This window comes from Vulpes vulpes, chromosome 4 (genome assembly GCF_048418805.1).
Source record: "Vulpes vulpes isolate BD-2025 chromosome 4, VulVul3, whole genome shotgun sequence".
Taxonomy (NCBI): domain Eukaryota; kingdom Metazoa; phylum Chordata; class Mammalia; order Carnivora; family Canidae; genus Vulpes; species Vulpes vulpes.
Window position 1 is genome coordinate 41,804,845 of NC_132783.1, and position 19,495 is coordinate 41,824,339.

General features: G+C 37.6%; 1 protein-coding gene across 3 annotated transcripts in view; it reads left to right on the forward strand.

Moving 5' to 3' along the window:
* SLC39A8 (solute carrier family 39 member 8) overlaps nucleotides 1-19,495 on the forward strand; it is a 73,939-nt gene that overhangs the window by 15,131 nt on the left and 39,313 nt on the right. For all 3 annotated transcript variants that reach the window (XM_072755561.1, XM_072755559.1, XM_072755560.1), the window contains exons 3-5: nucleotides 9,522-9,684; nucleotides 17,828-17,997; nucleotides 19,106-19,228. In XM_072755561.1, coding sequence (XP_072611662.1) covers nucleotides 9,522-9,684; nucleotides 17,828-17,997; nucleotides 19,106-19,228 — 456 coding nt within the window. The remainder of the gene's footprint in view (nucleotides 1-9,521; nucleotides 9,685-17,827; nucleotides 17,998-19,105; nucleotides 19,229-19,495) is intronic.

Genomic DNA, 19,495 nt, shown 5'->3' on the forward strand with positions numbered 1-19,495 from the left:
TTGGATAATCTCTAGGGGTCCCTGGATCACATTTGAAAACCGCTGTGCTAGGGGTTCCTGGGTGGCTCAGTGGTTGAGCATCTGCCTTTGGCTCTGGTTGTGATCCCAGAGTCCTGGGATTGAGTCCTGCATCCAGGTCTCAGCAGGGAACCTGCTTCTCCCTCTGCCTGTCTCTGCCTCTTTCTCTGTGTCTCTCATGAATAAATTAAATAAAATCTTAAAAAAAGAAAAGAAAACCACTGTGCTAAGGATGACATTGAAAGATGAGCTCACTCTTGGTGGCATATGCCCCAGCTCTGCCTGGAGAACAGTTATACCCTCCTACACCTTAATCCTGGAGGGACTGAATGGGAGGCTCTTGGTGAGCAGCAGGGCCCAAAGAATCTTCTGATCTTGGCATCAAATGGGACAGGGCCATCCTCACATGTGATGGAAAGTATGGTAGCTTCTACCATCTAGAAGCAGGTCAATGTCCCAAAGCCAAGAATCCAGACTAAGTATCTGTGCTCTGATATTATGTCAGGCTTTTAGGGGTGAGAGGTCCTTGAGAAATTGAATGTAGATGGGACAGGGCTGAGAAATGTGTCAACAGCTATGGTAAAATCAGAAAACTTTGTAAACCTATTTTAAAAAAGTGCACCATAGCTTTTAAAATTCCTTTTTCTTCAGTCAAAAAAAAAAAAAATCTAGCCTGTCTTAATTGTGTTTGGAGGTACCTAGAGAAGGAGATTTAAGAAGCTTCTCATGATTTAACTTTATTTTTCTAATTGAGATAGGAATACATATATATTGTCTAAAATTTTGGCATGTATTGAGAAGCACAAAGGAAAAAATAAAAATCACCCATAATTTCATCAGTGTTTATCCTGAGATAAACACTGTTAATATTTTGAAGAATACATTTCCAGATTTTATTTAACTTTTTTTATCGTAATGATGTCACTCTATGCATATTGTTTTATAATAAATCTTACTTCCTTGAACAAGGTTTCATAAAACAAGGTATCTTCTTTTATTTATTTTATTTTATTTTATTTTATTTATTTTTCTTAAGATATCTTCTTTTAATAGCATATCCAGGAAAAGCCTGTTTTGTCTCCTCTTAAGAAATAGTTTTGAGAGTGAATGTGAATGCATGCATATATGTGTATGTGTGTATGCATGTGTGTGCATGCATGTGTCTGTCTGCGTGTATATGTGTGCATTCTGGGTGGGAATGCATTAGCACTCTAGTGGCTCCAGGAGGAAGTATAAGAAAACTTGAGGGAAAAATGGAAAATAAACTGGGAAATCAGAGTTGGGAATCACTTGATTAGCCATTCCTTAAACCTAGAGAACACTTGCCTAGAATGTATTTTGCTCAAACCTTAGAAAAGTCTGTCTTATCTTGGTAAAATAGTATTGAGAAAACTCTGAAGGAGAAATTGAGAGAGAAAAAGTTCAAGAGAGTGTTGGTAAGTGTGACTCAGTGCATATATGCATTGAGCAACATCAAGGAGGTTCAGAAGTGATATTCATGTTCCTTGTGACTAAGGTTTGGTCGTTCCATTATTGCATCAGTAACAAATATAGAAGTGATGTTCTCAATCATTCTTACTTTGAATACTCCTGCTGCCAGTGTAGTCCTGTGCTGCCACTGGTTCTATGACATTGTGCAATCACCCCTGAAAGGATAAATGAATGGGACTATTCACCCGTGTTGGGGTCAGAAATGGCCTTCCAATTGTTCAACTCAAACTACCCTTTTAACATTTAAATATTTAAGTTGTCCTTTTGGGAACTTTGGCTAGTTGCCATATTTGAAACACTCAATGTAATACTTTACTTTCTGCTCTTGTTTACTTTTTCATTAATTTGGTTAGGTTACTACTATGAACTTAAAATGTTTTTGCAATTGGCTTTTAAAAATACAATGAAGTGAGGGGTTCATTCATGCATTTACACATTTATTCATTCAACAAGTATTTACTGAGCCCTATTGTGTGCCAGGCACACAACATTATATTATTAGTATTAGCATTATTGAATACTGAGGTAAATATGATCTCAAGGTTTCCAGAGGTTTCTTTCCCATTACATTATTATTTTGGGTCTTCTCCTTTTCCTCCTCTTAATATGTTCCAAAGAATCTATGGCCAGTCATACTGGTGTCATAGTCGTATGGTTATGTGATAGTAGCTTGGGTGGATGAATTAACTGGTTGGCTTCTCTGCTTGAGCTGCAAAAACACTGACTTTAAAATAGTAACAGGGAAGCAAAGCATTCAAAGTGGCACACATCCAGGTATTCTAGGTTTGATGATTCTGTTACAGGAGGACTTCTTGGCAATGTCAGCAGCCATGGATAGGTAGTAGAGAGTATTGTGTCAGGTTCTGGGCTTTCTGCTGCTTGAGTGTGGTTATTGTACCTGTTCAACATTCCTGGTTGAGTGATGAGTAGGAGGGCTATTTGAGGGACAAAGAATTACAACTATCATGCATTTCCTTCTTAACTCTCACCATGGTGGGAAAACCTGGCTGGTGTTTGATTGTTCTCAAGGTTTCTCTTTGGGTATGATTTAAGAGTAATTTAACTCTGTGACTCAAGTCACTTTAAGGGCAAGAAATATTATCCTTGCCAGAGTCTAAACAGTTCTTCTCTTTCATTATTTGTGTTCTTATCAGTGTTCAACCAGCAAAACATAGGGGTATAGCAGCAAGAATATTGGCTTAGAAGTCAGAAAGTGCAAAAAGACAGTCTGAATTCTTTCGTTAACAGGAATAAGTTGTTTCATCTTGGACAGCTTACTTTTCTAAGACATGGTTTCTCCATCCCAGATTTCTCCTTAAATTTACTTTAGTAACTGGTGTAGGGATTATAAGAATATTGCTTTTATGTGCTTCTCAGTACTCTTGTAATAACTATTGTTTAGACAATTCATTTGTCAATGAATCATATATTTACTTGCATTACTGATTTCTGCCTAATGTAAGTTTTTGTGGCTCACATCTTATCTCTCCAGCCAGCAAAAGCACTAAAGAACATTTCAGACTCAGCACATGTATCTCATTCTTCAGGAAGTCTTCCCAGACCCTTTCCCTCACAGTACTTTGCACCTATTTTTACTGTTCCCCTTCTTACATTAAACTGTAGCTATATCATTTGTATATATATGATATATATATATCTACTGAATGGTAAGCTTATTGAAGATGGAATCATGTCTTGTTCTCAGCACCTATCAGAACATCTGGCCCAGAGAAGATGTGATCGACCTGTGTTTGGTGAATGAATATATGAATGGCAGTGAGGGATAAGTTGGATTGGCTTTGATGAGAGTAGGACAGATGAAGATTTTGGGTGGATTCTTATTCAGACTCCTACTTGTCACATATCTTCAAAAAACAGGAGATGAGTCCTTCACTTAGGGTATGGGGAAGGATTAATTGTTTGGCTTTCATCTTAGCTCCATACTTGGCAAACTCTAGAAGATGGCTATAGCTCCTGCTGTAAAACAGCAGTGTGCAGAGCAAGGCAGTGTAGAGAAGTTACTAAAAGGAAAGGAGTTAGGGCTCTTTCAGACTTGGATTCTAATTCCCATTCTATTCCTAGCTCCCCTGGGGCTTGGTAATGAAATTTAAAGTTTCTGTGGCTAATTTACTTAACATCCTAGAAAACCGACTGGACTAGATGTTTCATTCTAGTTTTGATTGTCACAGAGTCTAAGTGCATTACAAGGTGCTTTCTCTTCCTACTTTCACCTTCACAAGAGAGTACATAGCCACACTTAGCAGTGTACTTACTGGGTATGTGAATGGTTCAGTTTCCACAGAAGCACAGATCATGAAAAAACAGAATCTGAAACCATCATTGGAGTGACTTTTGAATGGGATTAGATTTCATTTCTCATGGGGTGTGAAGGCCTTGGGACAATGGGTATGGGGTCAGATGGTCCTAGGATTCTGTATGACTTAATTTGTGCCATTCGAGTAGATACCAAGTAGAGAAAATAGCCTACATGTTGAGAAAAGGAAGAATGGAGCAGATTTAAAGAGTGAAAAAGCTTATCGTTTCGTTTTCCCATAGGTTCTGGATGTAGCATTCATTTCCTAGTTTTAAAAATGTCTTTTGAATGATTATGTATCAATCAGGACTCTGATTTGTAAGTGAAGAAACTTAATTTTAATTAGCTGAAGTCACAAAGACAATTCATTCTCTCAGGTCACTGAAGAGTCAATCTTTAGGCATAGCTATATCCAGGGATTAGTTATGGATATGCTGGAAGCCTATCTGTCTCTAAGCAATAGTTCACCTTCTTTCACATACTAGAAAGATGGCCTAAGGAAATCCTAGACTCATAGCAATCCTAGTCAGAAAAGAATTTTTTCCAATAGCTCTACTAGGTAGTTGAAAGGTTTGGGTCATATTTTCAGTGGTCAGCCCCAACTACATCACATAGAAGGAGGCTCCCAAGATAGGAAGGTGGTCTGTTACAGGATGATGGGGGTCCTGGACAGGCAAAAACAACAGGTATTCACTATATTTTACTGGCCTACATGATTTCTTCTGTTTTGGTCTGGTCTGGCTCTTTCTTGTTCTCTCTTTTTATTGCTTTTGCACAATTTATATATGTATTCCCAAAGGTTTTCTCTTCTTTCTGTGCTCTGTCTCCTGATGATCTTCTCCCCTCCCACTCATCTCTTATCTCTTTACTGAAGACAGCTGCATCCTTATCTCTGGCCTCTACCTTTCTCAGAAAAAGCTCACTCATCATTTCCATCTGGTGACCCACAGGCATTATAACTTAAAATGTCTAAAACCAAATTGGCCACCATCCTCCCAAATATGTTCCTTTTCCTAGGTCCCTCAGTCACACTGGTGGCGATATCTTCTTTCTACTTTCTCAGAGGTCTAACCTCAAAGTTGTTTTTGACGATTTCCTCTGCATATCATTTCTCCCTTATAGGAACTTTTCTAATGCTTTATCATTATGTATCATGAACTTATCACTTTTTCTCTCGTTTCACAGATATTGGTATGTGATTTACTTCTGCCATAATTACTAGATTTCTTGATGGAGGGTGTTAGGACTATTTTTTCTTGGTTGCCATCCTTCAGCTTCCCCCACCTGCTCCTTCTCCCATCAGTATTATGCCCAGATGTTTGTGATTCCAGAAATATTCGTTGGATGAAGGAAAATATTTATGCAATACCTAATATAATTACATTGTTATTATACATGTAGTATAATACAACAGTAGTTGAAGAGATAAAAACAGATTTTGTTTAAGAACTATTGCAATAGGGAAGAAGGGACCTTAGTGTAGAACTGGGCCCAGTTCCAAATACATCATGGACAAGTGGAGATTTATAGCCAAGGAGCAGGGTAGGGGTCAATGAATTGAAAATTACTATGAGGAAACATCGTGTGTGTGTATGTGTGTGTGTGTGTGTGTGTGTGTGTGTGTATTTTGGTTAAACAAACTTAATAGGATTCTTGCTGAAGGCAGGCCAGGGTGACTAGATATCAAAGATGGAAGATTCTTTCTAAGCTGACTTAGTAGGATTCTTGCTAAAACTGAACAATGCTGGCCCTCCAAGGATGGGCACAAGGCTGAGGCTTCACAGACTTAGAAGAGCCTGACCAAAGTTTTGTCAAGTACAGCGCCTGTATCATTATCCACACTGTGTCATTTCAAATCTTGCCTGATTCTTCATGTATCATAAGCAAGTTTTAACTCTACAAAATTTTGGAGGAGTACGTTGCCCTAATCATTCAACTCTGCCCCGTGCTCTCCCTGCATCGGTGTTTCCACAAAGATGTGTCTGGGAAAGATGCAAAAACAACAAAACAAAACAAAAATTTCTGACTAGTCAGAATTGGTCAGGGAAAAAGAGTAGGGGAAGTAGAAGAAGAAATGCATGGGACTCTGGTTTAATGATTTTGGATATAATTTGAGATCTTATTTTATGATATGAATCTAAACCCCCATACCTCTACTACTTCCTTACTTTGGCACTTCATCTATATAAGACCCATTTGAAATCACCTTAATGTGGCAAGAGACTAAAGGAGTTTAACTCAAACATTGAGAAAAGTTCTTTAAGAAAAAAGTCAACCCACTCAATAGTAGGGGTCTGCGGGCTATAGTCTACCTCTGATAGCACAAAGCTCTGCAGCAAACAGCAGGGTGGTACTCTTGAGAATGGCAGTGTTGTAAAAACAGATAGAAAGACAAAAGCTCAGTAAATGAATGTAAAACAAATGGTAAAAAAGCTCAGGAAGTTTTATTAAGGCACATACTATGCAGGCTTATCATCCTGGATTGTTTTGTGAAGAGCCCTTGTGGATCCTACTGGTTTCATAATTTATTCCTTGTTTGTTTTGGAGGTGAAGGGGTGTGTTTGAGAGGATGTTTGACCTTCCTCAACGGTTCTACCGGTTTTGTTGTCACCTCACTGTTCAGGCACTGGGCTCTCATCCTGTTTGTCCCTGCTCTGGGAAACACCACCCTTTTCTTAGACAACTGCTTTCTTTGTTTCAGGTTCAACTTTGTTAAATCAAAGCATTATGAAAATTGAGATTGTAAAGCCAAATAGGCGATTGTATAAAGCTATTGGGATCCTAGTTACTGGTAGAGGACTATTTTAAATAAATCAGGTCTGCCATTAATTGAGTTTTGTCACACTGCTAGTATTCTATTAATATTCTGTCCTCATTCTCAAAGGCAAAGCCTAGATTTTTTTTTAAGTTTTAATTTAAATTCCAGCTAGTTAACACACAGTGTTATATTAGTTTCAGGTGTACAATTTAGTGATTCAACACTTCCAGGCAACACCTAGTGCTCATTGCAACGAGTGCCCTCCTTAATCTCCATCCTCCGTTTTCCTCATCCCCCTACTCACTCCCCTCTGGTCACCATCAGTTTATTCTCTATAGTTAAGAGTCTGTTTCTTGATTATGCAAGGCTTAGAGTTTTGTCATCTCTCTACCTCCTTGTTCTTTCTGGAGATTGAGCAGCTGCCACTGTCAAGGTGTTATTGTTCCATGACCATCTGTCCAGCCAAAATTTCTACACAGATGTTGCATAGATTGTCAAGACTCTAAGCTCTCTTACAGTACTGATTATATGTTCCTTTGGCTACACTATATTTTTTTTCCCCAACTGTATGAAGGACAGTTTCTTTAATGACGTATGGTGGGCAATTAAGGCATTTTTGAGGGTATCGACTTTCAAACTCTTAACTGCCATTTACAGTAAAAAAGTGAATTTTACATTGTGATCCAGCATATATGTGCATGATGCATAGTTAGAGCAAAAACTTCACTAAATAATAATTTCCCTTGTTGTGTGTGGTACACTATAGTTTCTATTCTATCTTTTAGCTCCTTACAAAATGCTGACTGTGACATTGTATGTGGATTTCCTGACCCACTAATGAGTCACAATTTGAGTCTGAAAAGAAATGCTTAACAGTCACCAAGTTTTAGGAAGTCTTAGTATGCTAATTATGAGAAGACTTTGGAAATTATCTATGGGCAGTTCCTCTTTTCATCCTAGTTTATAGTTGGAGGAACTTGAAGTCCAAATAGGTTAAGACTTCCTTGTGGGGAAACAGTGCTGTTTTATGTTTATGCTACTATACTCATTTATTTCTGGAATCTTGCAGTGGGCAGTTTGACCACATTGACTTTAACTTTTGAGTCTATCAGTTATGCTCCTGGGTGGCTTCATGGTAACAAATAAATTATTCCTACTTTCCTTCCTTCAGTTGACCTATTTTCCCCTTCCATTAGTTTATCATCCCCCCCTAGTCTCTGCTGAAGAGAAGACTGTTAACAGAGCATTGAGTGTGTTGTTTCTTCTTCTAGGGAAGGCATGCAGCTATTGTTGTCATGAATCCAAACCCATTGTCATCGGTTAAACAAGGAATAGCTTTAGGCAAACACTTAGGCATTAAAAAACAAAAAAGAAGTCTAAATGAGAACTTTTTTAAAGGCATCTGCAATTTTAGTTTTGCCCACTGCATACATCTTGGTGTATTTGATGTTTTTTCATCTTAATAATCAGTAGTGATCTCTTTATACCGATACCTTTCATTTTTAGTTGTATTGTTTCTGTTGTGAAGGAAATCACAGAACTTTGTGGTCAAACAGTTAACATCAACTTTGAGTTCTAAATACCATTCATAGAATGTTAGTCAGCTTGGAGTGCCATAATGGAATACTGTAACCTGGATAGCTTAAACAATGGAAATCATTTTCTCACAATTCTGGAGACTGGATATTCAAAATCAAGGGGTCAGAAGGGTCTGTGTCTGGTGATGGCTCTGTCTTTGGATTGCAAATGGCTGCCTTCTAGCTGTCTACTTACATGGTGAGGAGGGAGAGAGCAGGCAAGCTCTTTGGTGTCTTTTCTTATAAGACCACTAATCTAGTTGGACCAGGACATCACTCTCATTGCTTCATCTAACCGTAATTATTTCCCAAAGGTCTCAACTTTAAATATCAGTATATTAGGAGTCAGGGCTTTAATATATGAATTTTGGGAGAACATAGTCCAGTCTAAGTTAGATCGTAGTGGAGTTTAAATATTGGCTGAAGCATACAAAGAATACAAAGCATACAAAGAATTTTCTCAATTGTATTTATTAAAGATAGATTTTTCTGTTTGATTGAATGGATATTTTTCACAATCTGTAACTCTTATCATGATTATTAGCTATAGTAACACATTTAATTTCTTTTACATTCTTAATAAGCAAGTAAGTGGATGATACAGTCAAAATATACCCAAGAAAAAACTGATACATCTAAAAAGTTATTTTCATAAAGAATTTTTTCCTAAAAATTTTTATTAATAGTTAATGAATTTCTAAGCAGCCCAAACACTATTTTCAAAACCTTACATGGTATAGAAAAGCTATCCGCCATCACTGAGAACCATACATATTTTAGCAAATAACCATATATGCTAAAGGCATACTTTAAAACAACTTTTATATATTGGAATTATTATTGCAGTCTAGAAGCATGGACTAGTTTCTTAATTAAGAAACTATAAGGAAGCCAGGTGTTTGGCTACAAGAAATGTTACAGAGAGCTACTCCAATAGTATACACAAAATATCCATTCAATCTAAAGAAAAACAGAGAGGGGAGATTGAGAATATAGAGTCATCTTTAAGTTTTTGATTTGAAAGTTACTGGTCTACTTTTAATGTCTGTAAAGTCCTTGGAAACCCCCAAACCAGTTCTTAATCTTTTTGGCTGCCAAAGGTAGACTGTTGATCAAGAAGAGTTTTTGTTTTGTTTTTGTTTTTGTTTTTGTTTTTGTTTTTGTTTTTTTTTTAGTTTGTTTTATTTTTGCTATTTTTTTCTTGTTTCTAGGTTTAAAGAGGCATGGGCTATATTAAAATTTTAGGGTTTTTGTGTAGAGTTAGTTCTGTGTGTCTAGCTGAAATTCTCTGTCTCTTTAAAGTATCTTTGCATGCTTTTACTCTGTTAACACATATATGTTTACTGTGTTTATCCTGTTTCAGTGTCTATCAGCAGAAGAGATCTTTTCCCTTCATGGCTTTTCAAATACTACTCAGATAAGCAGCTCCAACTTCTCTGTCATCTGTCCAGCAGTCTTACAGCAATTGAACTTTCATCCTTGTGAGGATCGGCCCAAACACAAAACAAAACCAAGTATTTCAGAAGGTATGTTGGAAGTTTTTTCTCCTATTTGTTTGAAAAGTCTATAGGCTAGTCTGAAATTAAATTAACATGCTTCTTTCTCTGCTTTATTGCTTTTAATTAATCTACAGAGAAGTCCTTGGTAAAATAGTTGCATTCTAAAAGTATTTAGAATAAGAATAATTAGAACTCATTTAAACTTCATAAGCTGTGCTCTTCTATTTGTGGAGTCAAAATTGCACTTGGTATCACTTAAAAACATTGTAAAACTCAATACATTATTATTTATTTAATTTTATTTATTGATTTTTTTTTAAAGAGATGGCGGGGGGGGGGGGGGGTAGGGGGGGAGGTGGCACTGAAGGGGAGGGAGGGAGGGAGAGAGAGAAAGAATCTTAAGTTCCACGCTTAGCATGGAGTCCAATGTGGGGCTGGATCTCATGATTCTAAGATCATGACCTGAGCCAAAACCAAGAGTTGGATGCTTAGCCAACTGAGCCACACAAGCACTCCCTCAATTCTTGATTTTAAACAATATATGCTTTATACTGTACATGTTGGATCGTGTATTAACTATTTTGCTCATAATTGATCAATTTTCATTACCTTATGCTTATTATATTATTTAAAAGCTTGACAATTTATCCATAATTTTCAGTAAAGGGATAGGGAATAGCATGGTTCTAGATTAAATATTAAGGTACAAGTTATTACTGCTTTAATTTTCATAAAGGATAGAAAGTGCCAGTGACTATTTTAAGTGCCTCTTATAGTAGTGGCATAGATGTTGCATTTCAAAGGAATAACCCGCTGCAAGGAAATTTGAAAATATAAGAAAACAAGTGTGTGCTTACTATATGGTTCACATACTTAAACATATAGAAGAATTCTTTTGCAGATGAAATAAACCACTTGTTTCAGGGGGTCTATTTGCCATCTATGTGCAATTTCTTGATATCTTCAAATTGTTAACCTGACCCACATGGATATTTTAATTTTCATTTTTTTGGTACATTGTTCATTCAATAAATGTTTATTGAATGACATGTAAAGCACACTTCTGGGCATTAGGGATTCAGTAGTGAACAAGGAAAATTCCTTGACCTTTTAGGACTTACGGTGTAATGGAGAAGAGAAAGAATAAATATTTATACAAAGAAGCAAATAAATAATAGAATTTCAGGGTGATAAATGCTATGAAGATAATAAAGTAGGTAAAGAATAGAAGGAGACAGTGGGCGAGTATGATTTTTGACAAGTCAAAGGAGGCCTTTCTGATGAGATTACATTTGAGCAGAGTCTTAACTGCGGGTAGGGAAAGGACCATGGCAAGGTCTTTTTTAGGAAAAGAACATTCTTGGTCAAGGAAACAGTCAGCATGAGCTTGGCAATGAGCTTGGTGTATGTAAGGAACAGCAAGAAAGCCTGTGTGTCTGGCACATAGTAAGCAGGAGGGGGAATAGAAAGAAATGATGCCTAGGGCCTTGTAGTGTACAGTAAGTTGACTGGATTTTATTCTGAATGTGGTATGAAGACACTAAAGTGTTCTAAACAGGGGAGTCACATAATTTTGTTTGGATTTGTAAAAGATTATTCTACTTGCAGTTTGAAGAATAGATTGTAATAAGGTAAGAGTAGAAGCAAGGAAATTAGTCAGGAGGCAGTTGCCAGGGGTTGGTGCTCAGGATTGGGGACTTGGACTAAGGTGTGAGAGGTAGAAGGGAGGAGAAGTGATCAGATCCAGGATGGATTTTGGAAACTGTGCTGGAATGGTTTGCCTCTGGTTGGATGGGGGTGGAGGGAGGGTGTTGGGAAGGAAGAATCGGGATTTGAGCCACTGAAATTGGAAAGATGGTTGTGTCATTTCCCAGGATCAAGAAGACAGGGAGGTGCAGTTTCTTAGGGAGAAAGCAAGTGGTGAGCATTGGGCATAATTTTTCATATGCTTAGTTTGAGACATTGACATAGACCAACAAGGGGGAATTACCAGTAGGCAGTGGCATGCATACATTTATGCTCAGATTACAGGTAAAAGCTAGAGATTTGACAGCTTAGAAATGGCATGTGAAGCCACTTCTAACCTGAGCCTAAGAGACTATAAAGAGAGAAGATAGAGAAGAAAAAGGATACTTCAACAAAGGAAGTACTTATTCTACTGACTCTTGAATTCCTTTGTGTATATATGAATAGTTTGATCTCTCTCTCTTTGAGTAACAGGAATAACAACAAGGACAAAAATAATGATAGTAGCCAACTCTTATGTCATACTTACCATATGGCAGGTACTATTCCAAATACTTGATCTATGTTAACTCATTTAATATACATAGAACTATATGGTGTAGGAACTACCGTTCCCATTTTACAGCCAAGGAAATGTAGGTCCAGAGAGTTTCAAGTATTTTGCTTAAGAGTACACAACTTGTACATAATCAAGTCTGGTTCAAACCCATGTTCTCTTTTATATTTTATATTTACATAAAGAACAGAAGGCTCCAACAAACATACTTTATTAATATAGTTAGCAATTTTGTGAATAATATCATAACTAATTGTCTAAGCAATTATTTTTCTAAGTTATATACTGAATAGGAATATATTTGTATTTCTACAAGTTTGTTTAATACGGTTTGCATTTTATATTCAAAAGTAAATTCAGAAAATGCTTTTTATACTAACATTTAATAGTAGTGTAACATAATAAAAGCATAGGTTCTGAAGCCAGCCCACCTGGGCCCAAATCCCAGCTCTCTAATTTTCCTGCTATGTTGGGCACATGACTATGTCTTTCTGCCTCAGTTTTCTAATCTGAAATAGCACCTTTATGATAAGGTTGCTATAAGGATTAAATAATATTTGTAAAGCTATAGAATATAATATGGCACATAGTTAGGCCTTATATATATATGTTAAATAAAATATACCTACCATGTACATGTTTCTGGGCATAGGCGATGAAACTTCAGAAAAAGGAAGTCCTCTACTCTGTGCAGATTAGTAACTGACATTCAAAAGTGTTTTTTAGGGGCACCTGGGAGGCTCAGTTGGTTAAGGGTCTACCTTCAGCTCAGGTCATGATCCCGGGGTCCTGGGATTGAGCCTCACATTGGGCTCCCTGCTTAGTGGGAGCCTGCTTCTCATTTTCCCTTTGCCTGCTGCTCCCTCTGCTTGTGCTCACTCTCTCTCTCTCTGTGAGATAAATAAAACAAATGTGTTTTTAACTTTAATTCCTAGGTTTCCTCTATCCCAGGAACCAGGAAGTAGGAACAGGGAATTGGGAAGCAGGAAGTGACGCATTCCGGGGTCAACACTGCAAAGTCATAAAATGGAAAATCAATAGTTCTACATTACAAGATTAGACTGGCACTAAATATTTGGATGGAGGCCCAATAAAGACAGAAATGCCTCTTACAGTACACCTTATCTTAGGAATTGAAATGGGGCTGGAGTGGGTGGGATGGGATAAGAGAAGAGAAAAAAACTCTGGAGAATTAGGGAAACTGGTAAAGTACTCATTATTACTAATCTAAGATGTTTAATTTGACACTACATTGTCTTTATTTGATGTACTATCTTATTTTAGTGCAGCTGTGTGTGCAGCTTGGTTGAACGATTTATTTAATATCTCTGTGCCTCAGTTTTCTCATCTGTAAAATGGAGATAATTACAGTACATTCCTTCTAGAATTGTTGGGATATTGAATGAGTTAATATATGCAAAAGTCTAGAATATCTATGTCTTCACTCCTCTTATACATGTTTTCACAGGTTTTTTTCCATTCCCTGTTCCCTGTGTAAGCCTATTCTTTTTTCACAAATAAAATATTTTTTAAGTATTAAATTCATTGGATTCTTGATGTAACTGTTCACTTAATATAGAGTCAATTCTGAGCTCATTCAAAGAAATGAAAAACCAAAATAAAACTAATCCAAAGGAGTCATGATATAAAGATTTTATAAATGTGTTTACACAGATGTTTCAGTGGGCAGATAAAATAGTCTCATTTATCAGAGACCTGGTATTTTGTGATTTTGAAATTGCCTTTCAGGTGTTTTATAAGCTCTCACTGATGAGCACAATAAACTGATGGTAAATTAACTTCTTTAAGAGAATAATTAAGCTTTAGCAATAATTTGATGGTCCAAAATTGGTGCGTTATTTTGATGGGGTCACAGAATACTGTTTCATTCAAATAATAGGTAAGAGGAAAAGAATTTTACTTATAACATTTCTGGAGATCACACTGTCCAACTCTGTAGTAGAACTGATGACTTAAGTCTAAGCACCAGAGATGTTGAATGGCTTCCTCAAGGTATAATATCTGGATGAGAGCACAGGGTTTTTAAGATGGTCTGTTTACTAATTTATTATTTTTAAATAATAATGATATGTATTGAAGGCTTACTATATATTTTGGGGACTACATTAGCTGATTTTATTTTATTTTTGTGAAAACTGTATGTAATAGGAGAATTAAATGAGTCAAAGTGGATGCAGTTTTTAGAAGAATCTTAACACACAATGATCATTCAATAAATGTTAATTATTGGTTACTAATTTTCCTTGCAAATTTATCAAAATCTTTCATAGCTCACTAAGAAGCAGAGAGAAAAGCTCCTCTTTGAATCAGATCATTAGAATGAGGCCTATGGGTATAGGAAGAGGTTCAAGGAATTTCCTTAGAGTAATTCATTCTGTGGTGCCCCACTTGAAGAGATGGATGGAAATTTTTTTTAATAATGTTCTAACAAAACAAGAAGAAGAAGCTATGTAATATGCCTAGAAGGCGATGATTCACACTCCCAAACTTCCCCAAGTGGTCCTGAAAAATGTGCACAATAGTAATGAAGTTGGAAAAACTGAGTAAGCTAATGATTTTTTTTTTTTTGACAGAGTTCTGGGTTCTACTATGAAATATGGCATTCATTCATTCATTAAAGAATGTGTGCTATTTGCTGGCAATATTCTAGACACTGTGGATGAAAAAACTTAGTTCCTCTCCTTAAAAATCTCTTGACTTGTAAGATATAGACAAATATATGTGATAAAACTACTTTTGTACTCAAGATATGGCACATGGTCCAATTACCTTTAATCAAAGCCTAAGGAGCAAGGGACAGCTGCCTGGAAGAGCTGGGAAAGCTTCATAGGAGAGATCTTGGAGTTGGCTTAGAGAAACACATGTAAATTTCTCAGGCAATGAAGATAGACGTTTTCGGATAAAGATCCTCAAATAAAGGCAATTCTGTACTTGGAAAGCATTCTGTTAGCATAAATTCCATGTTGAGAAGTGTGTAAATAACACTGGAAAAGTTGTGTGGGAGTCAGTTTGTGAACAGCAGCTTTGAATAGGGGCATGAGATGATCTGAGTTGTGGTTTCAGGATAGTCTGGTGGCCATGTCAAGTAGGAGTAGGAAGACTGTCATAACACCTCAGAAGAGGAAGTGAGAGATGATGAGGCCTGAGCTCAAGACATTGACAATGAGGAAGAAGCTAGGGTGAGAGATGTTTCAGGCAAAACTGAGAGTTCTGTCGTGAATTGTCTATGAAAATGACTGGTTGGGGTGAGAAATTGAAATTAATCCTAATGCATTTGCCACCTGTGGAGATCACATATTTCTCAGGGGAAGGTGATGTGTTTAATATGTGTATGTGGTTTTGCCTCAGTTTGGTACTCACAAACTTCTTTTGAGTAACACAGCATGCTTCACTTGTCTTCCTGTCGTATCCTTAAGCCAGCCTCTCTAGAATAATCCGGAGGAAATAAAGGTCACACCTACCATTAGCTATAAAGCTTAGGATAACATTTGTTCATTTCATTGCCAGCGATATTTATTAAGCATCTCTTGGATACCAGGCCTTAGGGACAGAGAGTTGATTTTTTTTTCGTTCATTTCATTGTCAGCGATATTTATTAAGCACCTCTTGGATAGCAGGCCTTAGGGACAGAGAGTTGATTTTTTTAGCATGTTTCAGCATGTATGTATCCTTCTACTGGATGAGATTATAAATATTTGTTGAATGAAGAATGCGTATAGGTTAGTGAAAGGATAGAAGGCTATTTGTGTTTAGGGAAACTATACATCATTATACCATGGAGGCAGATGTGAGATTGAGAGCTCTCTCCAAGTGGAGAGTCTGAGGGGAGTAGCTAGTACTGTTTTGGGTGATAAGGTAGTAAATGGGAATGAGGTGGACCTTCATAGTTCCAATGAGATGACTTTGCAGGACCTGGTCAGGGGTCTGGAACTGATAGGAAAGCATCTGGAGAAGATAAAGGGATGGTCAGTGCTATGAAGATTCTTGTGGTCAGAGTAACATTTATTTTCTGTTCATTTCATTTGGTATGCAGGACAAATGACCTCATATTGTTTTGTGTGCTTATGTGCCTATACATTTACCAGTTCCCCAAGCAAAGATCTGGGCTCCCTTTTGGCAGGAATCATGGTTTGGTCTGCTAGGCTCCATAAACATTTGCTTAGATTGTTTATATGTAGATAAAATTGCTTGAACTAGAATAATGGTGAGCAATCTGGTATTCATGAAGCACAATGTAAAATACTTACAGTTTCATTGAGTCCCTTGGTTTTTTAAAAATTAGAATACCTCTACAGGAGTAATGAAGCATATTGCTAAAATATGTCAGCACTGGAGCCAGACTGCCTGAGTTCAAAATCCAGCTTTCCATCTGCATGACTCAGGCAGCTCATTTGAACTCCATATGCTTTGGTTTCCTCAACTATATGAAGGAGGCAATAGTAGTACTGACCTCACAGGGCTTTGTGATGATCAAATTAATTAATACATATCAGTTTCTTAGCACGGTACCTGGCAATGGCAAACCCTCATAAAGTAAGTGTTGCTATGGTACTCTACTGAGACTGTCAATGAGAAAAGAGGCCTCGCATTTAAAAATGTTTTCTGGGCATTTTAAAGAAGTGCCAGTGCTGAGGCAGCTTTCTCATCGTTCACGCTGTCCTTCGTGCTCAGTGTGTGGGGCACAGGCAAAGCCACATGTTGCACGGTTCCAGGGGCCCGTGTTATGTCAGCCTGCACTGCCGTCCCAGTGTGTCCTGGGTTCACACAGCATGCTTCACTTGCTTTCCTGTCGTATCCTTAAACCAGCCCCTCTAGAATAATCCGGAGGAAATAAAGGTCACACCTACCATTAGCTATAAAGCTTAGGATAACATTCGTTCATTTCATTGTCAGCGATATTTATTAAGCACTTTTGGATACCAGACCTTAGGGGCAGAGAGTTGAAAGACTTGCCACCTCCTCTGTCACCGGAGTCCTCACCATATAGGGTATTTTCGCCTTCATCTGGGCTCAGCAGGGTGAGTTGTGCAGTGCAGCTCTCTCTGGTCCCCACGTGCTCCCCTCGTGACTGCTCACTGCACTGGGCTGTGTCCAGGTCCTAGAGGCCCCAGCTGGGTGAGGTGTTGCCTTCCCAAGGAGGTGCACTTCACAGGCGCCTGCAGACAAGTGATTATGCCAAGCACATTGTCAGCAACTATGGTCACCTTGAAGCTAACCAGACCCACCCATCTCCACCCCTACCCTCCACCCATCACTTTGTACCTTTTCCCTGAAACTCTGTGTTCCTCTGAAAGGCTAAGTTTTAAATCAGGCTTTGAGCTACAGATGAAAGTAGGTGACTTTGAACCTGCAGCCCTCAGGTGGTTTGTCACACTCTTCCAGATGTTCTCCAAATTCCCTGCGAGCTAGAAATTTCTTTGTGCCTGTAGGGTGATTTAGGACTGATGACAGCGTAAAGCCATGTTACTATTTGTATTTATTATTCTATATTTATATCACAGTTTTCTGTACAATTTTCACTGAGAAGATTTTGTTATTTTTTTTTTTAAGATTTTATTTATTTATTCATGAGAGACACAGAGAGAGGCAGAGACATAGGCAGAGGGAAAAGCAGGCTCCCTGTGGGGAGCCCAATGTGGAACTCAATCCCAGAATCCTGGGATCACACCCTGAGCCGAAGGCAGATGCTCAACTGCTGAGCCACCCAGGTGCCCCAAGATTTTATTTTAAAGAAGATATCTGTTTCAGGCTTTCAAAGAAAAAGATTGTTTCAAGCTTCATGTACAGTATGACTTCATTTGGCTCCTTTGTTCTGATTAATTTCTCCTCTTTCCCTTTGATCTACAGTTTGGGGATACGGACTCCTGTCAGTGACAATTATTAATCTGGCATCCCTCCTCGGATTGATTTTGACTCCATTGATAAAGAAATCTTATTTCCCAAAGATTTTGACCTTTTTCGTTGGTCTAGCTATTGGGACTCTATTTTCAAATGCCATTTTCCAGCTTATTCCAGAGGTAAGGATGATAGCTATTTATTTCTGTGAGTAATTGTTTCTTTTAAATGTTTTAGCACTACATTTTAAGGCTCTATAATTCTCACAGCATTTTATGGTCTGGTTGATAGTGTTGGATAAGAGAAAGCTGAATCACAGCAGATGAAAAAGCTTGTCTCAAGCTACAAGGGATACTGGTGTCAGAGATAAAATTAATATTCTAGGAGGCCAGCCATCAGGACGTGCCCAGACAGCTCTGGGACACCTCTAAGGGCCTGAAAACTTTATTTTGTCTTGCATTTGGCAAATGTAATTTTTCTACGGACTTTATTTATTTATTTTCTAAAGAGCCTGTGGTGTCAGGTTTACTGAAGATGTACCACCAAATGTCTCCAGACATTTACTACAGCTTTTATTAAAGTTCGCGTGTCTTGTCTGTTAGGAATACCTTGACTCTTTATAATTTCAAACTCTAGCTCTTGCCCTATGTCCTTTAAACAGTGGATTATTTCATTCTCGTGTGTGTGTGTGTGTGAAAGAAATCTTTTCTTCTTCATTCTCAGATCCAGCCCTTGAGTTTTTTTATCTCTTTAGGACCAACCAGGATCCTCTAGGCTTAAAAGGATCTCTTTTGGAAAAACAGTAATCCAAGTGGCTTGTTATGTTTCCTTTAAGAATTTGAATCTGGGTATGATGGACAAATATATTACTTTTAGAGAAAATGGATTATCAATGTCTCATTTTTCTTCATGACCTAGATCTAATATTATCCGGAAAGGTGGGAATCAATGCTTCCTCTTTACTACTAAAAGCTTGCTCTTGCAAGGCAAACATTGATGAAGGTAGGAAACTATAAGATAGAAAACTATCTTATAGCTAGGAAACTATAAGATACTCTGGGGTTTTATGAATAGAACTTCCTCTGGTTATAAGACTCCTCTGTGATCTCTTACAGTTTGGTTACTTAAATTTCAGAGCTTTTGTTTGCCTTTGGTGGTTAAATTCCCAATATTACCTGATCTGAGATGGATTTAGAACTTTGGTGAAAATTGTACACTGAAAAATTTTGTATTATATTCCAGAAAACAGGTTAAGTTACTTGGTTTTACCTGAATATTTTTCTCTCTCAGGCATTTGGATTCAATCCCAAAAGTGACAACTATGTTGAGAAGGCAGTTGCTGTGTTTGGTGGATTTTACATACTTTTCTTTTTTGAAAGAGTGCTTAAGATGTTATTAAAGACGTATGGTCAGGTAAATAGACTTTATTGAAATGTTTGATGTTTGACTCCTTAAAACTACGTTATATATTTTTATAGGCAAATGACAGAAATTTTATTCTTTTCTTACCCTTTTTTTTTGAGAGAGAGATAGACAGCATGAGCAGAGGGGAGGGGCAGAGGAAGAGAGAGAGAGAGAGAGAGAGAGAGAGAGAGAGAGAGAAAGAGAATCTTAAGCAGGCTCCATGCCCAGCGCAGAGCCTGCCATGGGACTCAATCTCACAACCTTGAGATCATGATC